Source organism: Lethenteron reissneri, chromosome 12 (assembly GCF_015708825.2).
Source record: "Lethenteron reissneri isolate LAM-NWPU_2019-01 chromosome 12, ASM1570882v1, whole genome shotgun sequence".
Taxonomy (NCBI): Eukaryota; Metazoa; Chordata; class Hyperoartia; order Petromyzontiformes; family Petromyzontidae; genus Lethenteron; species Lethenteron reissneri.
The window spans coordinates 5,375,970-5,388,949 of record NC_083790.1 but is presented as its reverse complement, the minus strand read 5'-3'; the positions used below and the strand labels follow the sequence as shown (position 1 = coordinate 5,388,949).

The following is a 12,980-nucleotide window of genomic DNA, read 5'->3' as shown; positions in this document are numbered from 1 at the left end:
ACCGATTGGCAGGTGAGAACGTTCAAACTGCATGGCACGTTCAAATGTGATTGGTCGTGTGAATATGTACATGTCAGTCAGTCCACTGCTGGATGAAGGCCTGACCGCGCCGTATCAGTCAAGGTGTTGTTTGACCAAAGTTCACTACGCTGGTTGATGCGGGTTGATAGTTGAATCAGCGAGAATCGTTACTTATTTATTTTGCATGCGATTTTCGATGCAAATTTATGTTCACAACCAGAGTCATGGGTATGATGTACATGCAGCACCAATATGTTCAGAGCAGAGCCCATAGCCTTGGCATTCTTACTCACCATTCAATTCTCTCAGACAAGATTCGTCAACGATACTTTTTTCCAGGCCTCAAAATAAAACTAGCATGTGCTGGCAGGCCATGTCCAAAAACTCTGACGTCACAAATGGCGCCGTGTAGTCATAAAATATGGCGTTGTGGGACCAATGACCTGTGTCTCATATCTCCAGATCTCTTATCTCTCTCTGGTTTATTTCACTAATCATTATCTCTTGTCTACAGCACTCTTAACTCTATATCTTGTTTACTCCGCTCTCATTTTAACTCCTCTGTCTATCTTAATGTGTCTGTGAGATCTCTCTGTGGGCAACTCCAAGTGGCTTCTGGGCCACCTATTGAAGAATCCTACTCTAAGATACAGCATAAAAAAATTATAATTAGTCCATCTTTCCAAAAACAAATACATTCTATCGCTCTGTACACTCACCAGGCTCACATAAGTGCTTCCCATGCCGACAGGTCGGATATATCTCTCTCAGACTCAATACGTCTCATGTCAAGTCTACCAGCGGGTAATTTTCATGCACAGCTTTCTCCGTAATGAGCACAATGAGATTGGAACCAGTTATATCGTAATGAGACTAATTTCCACGGCTCACATCTCTAAGGGTCGGTTACAAATCATGTTAATACTAGACCTATGGTTAACCTCTTTCTATGCACGTGAGAACATTTTATTACACTAATTATATGGTTATCTATAATCTATTTAATTTCACTGCATTTTTAAAATGTATTGTCATCTTGTGTATAAGCTTAAATATCACTGTTGGTGTGAAATATGAATTGGTCATCTGCTGATTTGTTTGTACTCATCGGACGCCTTGCTACCATTCTGCCGGGACAGCCTTGCAAATGCGATGTCAATCTCATAAGGTAATCTCTCATTTGTAATCATAATAAAATACAACTTGAGAACTGGCTGAATCATAAATACAGACTTAATTCGTCTCATACGGTTCATATTTCCACACATACACTGCTAAGCACACAGCACATTTACACCTTTTGCATGCAGGCAGCCAGCTGCTATCGCCACCAGAGCTCTCTTGCACACATTCTCGAGACAGACAAAACGGATGATCCCCCGAGTTTATATTTAAAATAAAGCGTCACACTGTACTCTCTCAACCTTCGCTGAATAATGAAGGCATTATCCACGGCCAACTTCCCACTATACTCGTGCTTTGTTTTCACATTCCCTTTCCGTGCAGACATTCCCCCAGTGCCCCCGACCACTTTATTAAGCACCATCAGCTGCAGCAGCCCTGAATCAGTGTGTCCACACTGTGGTCCTTAACCTCGGTTCCCATCACACTGGTCACACACTTTTTCTGGCATAAGGTATTCCAACAGATTTAAGGTAATTTTAGGGTGCTGATTCCAAATCTGGCATCAGTTTTTGTCTATCACATCAGGTTTTTGAGATATCAAATATTGAATTTTCAATAAAAACTGCAGAAGAAAAATATTAAATAAATGTGGATATCTACATAAAATTATATTATAAACACACTATCCTAAAAATACAGCACCATATTTTAACACTAAAGCAGTCGCTGACTCGCAACAACTTGCAATCATAAGTGACAAAGGTAACTTCGGGTAAAATCAATGAAAATGGGGTATGCCGATAGCATAAAAAAAATGAGATGTGATAGAGCAAATCTGAGATCAGATTTGGAATCGGCACCCTGAAATTAGTCTAAAACAGCTGCAAAAGTCCAGGCCAGAAAAAAAGTTTTTTTTGTTGTTGACCAGTGTTATCATTGTAAAATCATTAACAAAATGCTTACAATCAAATCAAAAGGCATGAGCACCACATCCCCAGAGGTCAGAAGCTAAGCAGTGTTGAGCCGGGCTAATGCCTGGATGGGTGACTTTAAAACACAACAGGTTGTCACGGGCGGCTGTGGGATTGTGCAGGAAAAGCCATTGTTGTACTGTGCTTCTATGCTCCCAGTCTTCATCAACCCGCACTGACCAGCATGTTGAAGCATGGTCAAATGACCCACACGGTGTGGGGGGAGGCCCTCATCCAGGAGTGGATTAATAAAAAATTAACCCGTAAAACAAAGTTTTTCACTATAAATCCTTTATATGCGTGGCGGCTAGAGTCTTCTCGTCCTCTGGCTTGAGATGGCTGCCACCTATGGGTCAGATGATTGCCTGCCACCATTAAGCAATTGGTAATTAAATATAATTTAATTTTTCCTAAACAGTGTAGAATTTTGGAGAAAAAAAATTTCACGAAAATAAATTGTCACGCACGAGTCTGTGTGCAAAATGTCAGCTCGATTGGATCACGGGAAGTGGGTTAAAAAACGACCGAAAGATTTGCACGGTCGTAAGCACGCAAGCAAGCAAGTGAACTTAATATAAAGGATTTAAAAAGAGAAGTGCATGTTTTGTACAAGGAAAAATGACTTCACTCATCGATATCAAATTGAATGACATAATTCTGTCACCACCATTGACTAATTGCACTGCACACACCACCATGTCAATAGTTCACTTCTCAATCATTACCAGACTGTTAGCCAAGACAAGCATCTTACATCATCACCATGACAAACTATGATGTCGCAATGTGATTACATTGCTTGGTGAAGGTGACATTTGAAACGATTGCAATGTCCACTGCTGCTATAGGAGGCGGAATGCAAGATTTGTAAAAGGGTTGACGTCAATATTTTCCATACCGGAAACTGCACTGAAAAAAAAGCTGACAAAATCAATTTACCCGTTTACCTTATGACCGACAAACGATGGCAAATGGAGGTGGACTTAGCCCACCGCACTGATTCTACATTAGCGTGTGCCAATAAGTGCATTATTATACTGCAAATGATGACCGTTACCCGATTTTCAGAACCTGTTATAAATTATGAAATCGTTTCTCGTTCCCGCCCCCACCTTGTTATTTAACAACCCTAATTTATAATCATTAAGATGATTACCCCCCCCCCCCTTGTTCCCCCACTCCCCATTATGAGCAATTCAATGAATTGTTAGGATTTAGGGTAGTGGTTCAGTTAAAGAGTCTCTTTATTTTGTCTCATTTTACCATCTTGTTCATATTATCTCGATAGTAATCTTGTTTGGCCCAATAACCATCATTTGTTCGACGCAGCGTTTGATCCGCGAGTGCAACAAATCGATTTTAACGAACAAATCGATGCATCGTTGAATCTCGAACTCCAATCGCCATCACGGTGATCGGCATTGCTACGTTTAACGGCATCATCAGCACCACTGCCGATGCCATCGCCACCGTCACCATCAGCGGAGACCACTCACCGCTGGATGTCGTTTCGTGAGAAGCGGTTGAGTGCGGGATCTTCGCCCATGACGCACACCCATACTTCACCATCCGACCTCATCTGCCAGTGCACCGTCTTGCCGCGATCTGCAGCGAGAAACGAGAAAAGGGGTCAGAGACGACGGCGTGTTGCTGCCGGAAGCCCTCGGGGCATGCACGAGTCACCTAATCTCTCTCCAGGGTCTGGTGTTCTTAAGCTAGAGATGGTCCCATCCAGGAAGATGCACAGATCACCAGACATGTCTGGAAAACACTCTAACGTGGGTAAATGTGATACAGTAGCCTAATGAACAAATCTCCTGGAATTGGCACGATCTCGACAAATCAAGGGTGGCTAACCATGTATAACAGGTGTTATAGGCCACGGGACTACATTGTCGGCTGCAGGGGAACTTACAGTAACATCAATTGCTGTACTATGCTCCTTTTGCCCCACGTTTCCGTTCCTCACTTTCGCCAACCCGCACTGACCAACATCGTGAAATATAGGACAAAGGGCTGTGTATGGTACACAACATGATGGTAGTCCAGGAAATTGCACATCACCGAAGCAAGAGGTAAATAATTTTCCATTATGAATTGCAATTTTAATATAGTTCGCTATCAGACAATATATAATCGTGTACACGTAACATTTATAAACACTGCTGTTAAGATCCACATACGAGCATGACAGTGGTCTAATTCACCCATGAGAAACAATCCACAAATAGGTCATTCATTAATTGTTGTTTGGCTGGTATTTGGACTATCATTGACCCAATAAAGGCTGTAAGCTCTACTTTCAATCGCTTACCTCGCTTGTTCGAGTTGGGCTTCTTCTGCTGCGTTTTCTGCTCCTTCTCGATCTGCTCCTCGCGCTCTTTCCACCGCCGGACCTGCTCCTCCCGCATCTTGAAGAAGAGGATCTGCTTCTGGTCATCATTGAGCTCGGAGAGCAGCTCCGGCTCGATAAACATGTCGCGTAGGATTTGCTGCAGCATGGTGGCGGCTTGCCGTGCGGGGCCTGGCGGAGGCGCCGCTCGCGATTGCACGGACGCACGACGGTGACGATGGGAGGCGCCGAGCGGTTAACACGACACGGCCACCGCGGGGGCTGCGACACCGTTGATGCTCGCGAGGGTTTAACTGGCACGAGTGGAACTCGAGGAGAAAAGGCCCTTGAGGTCCCGTGACTCAATAGCAGATGAAGTCAGCAGCAGCAGCTTAGGTACGCTTCTCGCTCACGGATTCTGTCACGAGTCCTAGTGGACTAAATGAAGAACACTGTCGACTCCTTATCCTGCAAAGCTGTAGGCATGACAAAGAAAAAGAACAAGCGATTAGATTACTACTGCGGTTGTACTGTACAGCTGTCCGGTGTGTTTGGGCTGAACCGCGTGTTGTTAGGCATGATGTCCCACATTTTGCTCCACGTGATGGGACGCTTCTTTGAGAACGTCGACGGACATCATGCAAAACAGCACGCGGTACAATATGAAAAGTCATCAGACAACTATACAATGAGAATGTCATTTAAATTTAAATATACAATAAAAATTCATTTAAGTTTACAATCACCGTAATTGAAGATTGAGGTTTATAGCGATGATTAGCAGATGATTCTCATAACAGCACAAGCATTTAATTATGAAATTTGTTAGCAGAGTGATAGGATTCCCATTATGACCAACCACATTGCAGCTTATAGTGCCTTTCACTGTTTTCACAGCCTTCACTTCACATAAAAAAGCAGGCATTGGAAATTGTATTTTAAAGGAACAGGATGTTGACCCAGGTCTCAAGCCCGAATTAGACGAGTCAAACTATTTACCGATTTAACCAAATAGCCTTGGAACGCGTTCCAACCAATTTAGGGCTGGCCGGAGCTGTTCAAATACAACGTAAAAGTCTTTCAATTTCAAGAATGTATTTATTTTTTATTTAACCTTCACCAACAAACTTGGACGGCATGAAACATGGTTACAACATCGTTTTTTTTCCGTAAATGGTTTGAGAGCACGTAATGCTTTTAACATTGTCAGTAAAGGCACGGAGCTTGCACGAAACTCTCTTTTCATGAGTCACAAGCCCTTTTTACTGCGTCATCACCTGTAAAGAACCATCAGTCATCAGCAAACAAGGTCTGAAAGTCATTCATTGTCCCAGTAATTGGAATGTGGGCCATGCTGTTATTATTTTCTCTCGTTTTTTCGCGACAACTCAACACCTAACAGGTGGCCAAGTGAAGCCCTCCCTATCCACCAGAACCAGACTTTTTAAAGGGGAACACAGACACGTGATGCTGGTTTCCCTGCCAAAGGCTGAGGCTCCAGACAACCGGTTTGTTCGGGGCACAGTACAGTACCGATTTAGTCATCAGCCCGTAACAGCTAATGGGTGTTTGCAAGTGTCTCAACATATTTATTTATTATCTTTGCAAAACAAGATCTTCAGCCAAGCAGCCTTTTGTTTCCTGCTGGAACACTAAATGTAAATCAGACCGGATTCCTCAATGCGCAAGTTGTGGGTGTGCAGCAATGAAGCAAACTGCAATTACAGTATTTAAAAAAAAATGTAAACGATAGCAAATCAAGCCAAAATACAGATCAGCAAAAATAAATGTGGATTTAACATTTAAAAATGTGGGCGCAAGCGAATAGCCAGTGGGTTTAAGAAAATGTCTCGGCGGACTAAGAAAGCACATCTGGGATTTTGAGTTCATTCGAAAGGTCAGAAACGTGAGAGATAAATGACATCTCCTGGGCTTCGTATGGCCCTTGAGTTCAGAGACTTTTATGGTCTTAGCGTGCAGCAGCAGCACCACCACCACTGTGCACAAAAAAACACAATGTCACAAAATGTGTTTGTGCTTCATTAACTTGTGGGGAGCACTTAAGAGTGAAAATGATGGCCGTTCAAAAAGAAAAACATTGTTTGAAATATACTTTACACCCAGTGTCTGTTTTGGGTTTACAGTCACAATTGAGTGACAGAGTTTAAATTTAGATTGCGAAATGCAGTGGCCAACCCATCTAAATATTTCAGAGGGAGTGGGGGGGTAGGAAACATTGTTTTTACTGTAATACTATAATTATTGCATACAAGCAAATTTGGATCATAAAATAGTAAAACACAAATCTGAAATTAAATATAAATAATCCTCAATTATTTCTACGAAAATTTATTTTAAAAAGTCTCTCATGGCAAATTGCCCCTTTTTTGCAATCCACACTCAGATGCACCAATGGTAAAATCAACGACTGTATAAATACTGCAGTTAAAACAAATCAATGCCTACATTCATAAGATACCCATGAGATCTGGTTGCAATGCAAAAATCTATGTATGCATCTGGAGAAAGGGGAGCCAGCGCAAACACATCCCAGTGACATGCCATATTAAAACGCAAACAAGGCCTGAAAAGAGTGGAGGCACAGGTAAACACTTCAAAGAATACACACACACACACACGTGTGTGTTTGCGGACACCTAATTATGTAACCGGCGGTCATGCCCAAAGTGCCACACACACACTCTCTCAGAGAGGGCCCACCGACAATTGTCTGGTTCCTTTACAAACTGAAGCGTGCGTCTATTTACCACATGTTTCCAATGATACTGGAGTGGAATGGTATAGAGATGACATTACGCAAGAATGCCTTATTGGCTCAGAGACCTTCAAATCCTCCGAGAAGCACGGGCCTAAAGTAACGCTGGTCATCAGTTTCACAACCCACATTCTTCCACGAGTAAAAATGCATTTTAATGTCAAGTGCTCAGAGATTTCCTTTGCTAATGTGAAGTGCGCTACATAAATGCACATCTATTTATTTATACGACGTGCAGTAAATGTGCATACGCCATGTATCTGTCCCACTGCCGAATAAAGGACATTGTACGGACTTGTATTGCTGTGACCAATGACGCTACGCCGTGCTAATGTAAATATTGAATGCGGCACTGTGCAAGCAACGACCATGGTCTATCCACTGATGGATGACGGCCATCACCACTCTTCACAGCTCTGCAATGCTACTCCGGTACGCTCCAATCCCACGCTTTGGCAATTAAGACATATCATCACTTCATCTCCATGTTACCATTCCATCACAAGTCTTGTCCATGAGCAACCGCCCATTCTATGGATCTGTCCGACCCACGCCTTCCTGCTACTGTTAGTCATTGTCATGCCCCGCCATCTGTTGTTTATTCCCTGGCTCGCAGTAGAAATTCAAGCATGCATCTCTGCTTAGTTTGTGTGCATTTTTCAGCTTTTCTTTAGCATTCTTTGGCCACTCGTAGAACTGCTGCGTGGAATGAAAGCAGGGCGGAATGAATGAGGTGTGGAATGAAAGAGGGGTGGAATGAATGAGGTGTGGAATGAATGAACACTTTCTTCAAGCGCATCGGTATGCTGCATTTCATTATCAAGTTTAACATTCCAACAGGGCTCCCCCCATCCAGCTCGTACTTGCTTTAAGTTCATTATTTACATCTCAGTCTGTAACAAAAATATGCCTCCACTGTTAACGTAACTTCACAACGTATATAAACAAGATGTTGTACTGTTCTGCTATGCTCCCACGTGGATATGGCTCTCTTGCCTGGCCTCTGAACAGCACCATGAAGTATGGTCAAAAATAACACACGTGTGACCCCCCCCCCCCCAAATCCAGCAGTGGATTGACATGAACATGAGAAAACTAGAAATCTCAAGTACTTCATATATACAACACACATAAATGTGTAGCCAAATCATATCCCTGCAGATGACAGCCCAGTAATGTGTCGATGTCCAATTTGCATGTACTTCATGCCAATCTCATTTCACTCGGGGACAATGATGTAACGGTATAGGGGAGTAAGACCAAAAACAACAGTGTAAGGTTACTTAACACAAACAAGGCGACCTGTGCTTTGAATACTGCAGGCGGTGGGTTACCGCTTCATTGTCATTTAGAAGTGTTAAGAATAACAAGGCAAATTTGTATTTAAAGCTTTCGTGACTGCAGGGATTCATATACCGAAAGAACCAAGAAAAATAATAACAGTGCAGTGAAAATAGCCAAGAATTTGCGATCTCGTAAAAACAAACACAAATGACAAGTCACACAACACCATGTAACGAACACTACGCTGCGTGTGTGTGGCTAACAGATCGGTGGATACGAAGTACCGTAGTCTATACACAGTCATGTGTGTGCAAGTAGAGTGTGTGTATGACACTCTGACACATGATTTAACGAAAATGTTGCACTAACTATGATGTTCACATAAATGCTTAGATCATCCTCCCGCACTGCAACCATTGAGATTGGGAAAGTGGAATAAAAAAGCCATAAAAACCCAAAACACTAGCAGGCATGTGTCAGCTTTAAAGCATGTGTGTGTAAGTAGAACGTGTATATGACACTCTGACACATGATATAACTAAAATGTTGCACTAACTATAATGTTCACATAAATGCTTATATCATTCTCCTGCACTCCAACCATTGAGATGGGAAAAGTGGAATAAAAAAATCCATAAAACACTAGCAGGCATGTGTCAGCTTTAAAAAAATGTGCAGTATTTTGCCGAAAGCATCCTCTGTGGATGATGATCTCACGCCCAGGCCATCCTGCTGATGCATCGTCTGTGCAGTCAGGGCAGGCAAGGCACGATGTCCCCCCTGTTGCAATGGCTATGGGGCGTGTGAGTGAGTGAGTGTGTTTGTATGTGGGGACTAAGAACTCAATATGAGTACATAGTGTGTATAATAGAACATCGCCACTGGGGAGACAAAGGCGGTCAGGCGTGGTGATGACCACCACCCCACCACCACCCCAAACAGTCTGTTTAATGTTTAACACGGAGGCTTTCGCGACCAATATCATCCATAATATAGGTTTTTGTTGTTGGTTAGATCGCGTAAATCTAAATGTGTCGTTAAACCAGGAGGATTTCTACACAAATCTGGCTGTCGCCTGATGAAGCTGGTTGTAATCACCGGCGAAACGTCGTACTCAAGATTGTAAACGTTGTGGCTTTTTGCTATCCAACACACCGATGTTGCTGTACTAGTAACGAATTGGCATGTTCTGTTACGTGAAAAACATTACTAATTGGTTGTATCGGGTGGTGGCGGGTTTAACGACACAACATTTATATTTACACGATCTAACCCCCCCCAAAAAAACTTACATTATGTCTGTTTAAAAGACTATACTGTAGAGGATATATCATTGCATACTAACTCTACAATTAATACACAATGTATTGGGGGTCACAGCTCTTATCGGGAAGTGTGCAATGTGCTTTGCACGTGGCTGGCACTGATAAGTGACCGAACAAGATGAATTGGCTTCGTTAATATACAAATTATCGTTGTTGTTGTTGTTATTGTGTTGGTACGGGTGGGAATGCATCATCGTATTGAAATATTAGGTATTATCCGCAGCCTGTACGGTGTCATGCATGACACATGTGATAGCTACATGTGTAATGCATGACACATGTGATAGATAAGCACACAACCACAATCATCTTCATACGTGCCAAGTATTGACTTGCGGCAGTTTGGTCCAAAGGCAACTTATTGGACTTCTTCTATAACCAGAAGAAGGCACACACAGCCCCAATGTTATTCTAAATCCCACGTACACATCATGGACTATTGTTTCACACACTCTACGTACACTTTTACACAACATCGCTATAAAAAAATAAGTCTTAATCATAGGAGCAGCACGTTACAGCAATGATATTACACACAATGGCAACATGTGCTTGTGAGTAAAATGTAAATGTGTTTGGTTCGGTATTGTTTCACACACTCTACGTACACTTTTACACAACATCACTATAAAATAATAAGTCTTAATCATAGGAGCAGCACGTTACAGCAATGCTATTACACACAATGGCAACATGTGCTTGTGAGTAAAATGTAAATGTGTTTGGTTCGGTATTGTTTCACACACTCTACGTACACTTTTACACAACATCGCTATAAAATAATACGTCTTAAACATAGGAGCAGCACAGGATACACGTTACAGCAATGATATTACACACAATGGCAACATGTGGTGCTTGTGAGTAAAATGTAAATGTGTTTGGTTCGGTACTCACCGCAAATTGAGGATGTCCCTTGTTCAGAACAAAAATAATAATCAAAACTTGTCCAAGGCGAAATGTTTCGTTGTTTTTTATTTAAAACTTCACCGATATCCACCAATTCCCACACGATGGCTTGCTCAACAACAACAACAATCACTCTCCCTGTGTCAAGGGGGACGATATCTAAATGATTTACTTTACAACAATTTACCACGACCCAGAGCCCCACAACACACTCCGAGTCTCATTAATAATACCACGGGCTAAGTGAACCCGTAACAACGTGAATCTATCCACCACACACCGCTTGTTTACTCTTACACTGGACGACAACAACAACAACTACAATCTTCCTCCGGCCAGCGGATGAAGAAGCGAACTTTTACGTTACAGAACGAATCGTCTCTGATGCCGCATCGCCAAGGGGCCCCCTGGGCTACACGGACTCGGGCAAGAGATGGGGAGGTTCCCCCCGGTTACTGCCGGGGCGTTGCGACAAAGACACACGGCCAGAGAGAAAGAGGGAGAGGATAGTGAGAGAGAGAGAGGGAGGATAGTGAGAGAGAGAGAGGGGAATGTCAACCAACCCACGTTGCCTTGTCCCACACCGCCGCCCCCCGCCTGAGTGAGAGGAAGAGGAAGCCGCAATGGGGGCTCGTGGCGGCGTGGGCTGGGCCCCAACATCGTGGGCTGGGCCTCAACATCGTGGGCTGGGCCTCAACATCGTGGGCTGGGCCTCAACATCGTGGGCTGGGCCTCAACATCGTGGGCTGGGCCTCAACATCGTGGGCTGGGCCCCAACATCGCCAAGTGCAACGCCCCTTGCTGCTGCTGCAGCCACAACCACCGACACACACACAGACATACAGACAACAACAACAACAACAACCGCCATTCGCCACTAAGTGGCGGTGACGTCACCACGATGCTTGTGCCAGGCCAAGTGCACCGGCAAAACAACCTCCTACCTCCTCGCGGTGCCGGACGGGCAACACTGTCGTGGGCAGTGCTGTGGGGGGAGGGCCAATGCCCATTGGCCTCTCCCCTCATGGCGTCTGTGACCACCACAGTGGCTAAACGGGGGCTCTGGACGGGTGTGAGGGGCTGGTAACCCCTCCACCTTCAATTCATTACCACTAAACCACGAATTAAACATACAGACATACACACACACACAGACACCCAACTCACACACCCCAAACCCCCCCACACACCCCATACACCCCCACCAACACCCCCCCACCCCCATCCACACCCCCCTCGCACCCCTCACACACCCCCCCCCGCACCCCCCCCATACACCCCCCCCCCGCACCCCCCCATACACCCCACCAACACCCCCCACCCCCATCCACACCCCCCCCCCCCACACACACCCCCCCCCGCACCCCCCACAGCCCCCCACCAACACCCCCCCCACACACCCCCCACACACCCACCCACACACCCACCCCCGCACCCCCCCACAGCCCCCCACACCCACACTTCCCCATACCCCCCCACACCCCCCACCCACTCCCACCCCCGCACCCCCCCCCCCCACAGCCCACACCCACACTGCCCCATACCCCCCCACACCCCCCACCCACACCCACCCACACACCCACCCCCGCACCCCCCCCACAGCCCCCCCCCCACACCCACACTGCCCCATACCCCCCCACACCCCCCACCCACACACCCCTCCCCTGACTCGAGAATGCAGAGGAGACAAAAGGCAAAAGATTCCCTCCCACAACCCACGACCACCACCACCACCAACCCACCAGCAGGAGCAGTATTGCTGTCAGTCGAAGTCCTGTTGCGCCTGCGGGTGGGTGGGGACGGGGGTTGGTCAAGCACCGCGCCCGGTCGCCTTTGTCTCCCCCAATTTGGCGACGTATAACACAACTCAGTTGAGCCTTGAGTCGACCCCGGGAGGGCCAGGGGGCCCATGAGCGGCACGAGATAATCGCTCAACACCGGTGTTTGGTGGCCGTGAGCAGGAATTGGTGGTGCAGCACCATCGATTCTTGCTACTAAAGATGCCACCACCACCAGAACCACCACCAGCACCACCGATTCCCGCTACCAAAGATGCCACCACCAGCACCACCGATTCTCGCTACCAAAGATGCCACCACCAGCACCACCGATTCTCGCTACCAAAGATGCCACCACCACCACCAGCACCACCGATTCTCGCTACCAAAGATGCCACCACCACCAGCACCACCAATTCTCACTACCAAAGATGCCACCACCACCAGCACCACCGATTC

General features: G+C 45.4%; 1 protein-coding gene across 2 annotated transcripts in view; it reads right to left on the bottom strand.

The window, feature by feature from the left end:
* Window positions 1-11,333, bottom strand: part of SH2D4B (SH2 domain containing 4B) — a 42,597-nt gene extending 31,264 nt beyond the window's left edge. Inside the window, exons 1-3 of one of the 2 annotated variants that reach the window (XM_061550543.1) lie at window positions 11,307-11,333; window positions 4,432-4,925; window positions 3,614-3,722 (exon numbers count right to left, since the gene is read on the bottom strand). In XM_061550543.1, the coding sequence (XP_061406527.1) occupies window positions 3,614-3,722; window positions 4,432-4,618 (296 nt within the window). In that variant the 5' untranslated portion in view covers window positions 4,619-4,925; window positions 11,307-11,333. The other variant, XM_061550542.1, reaches the window with a different exon arrangement.
* Window positions 11,334-12,980: the final 1,647 nt, after the last annotated feature.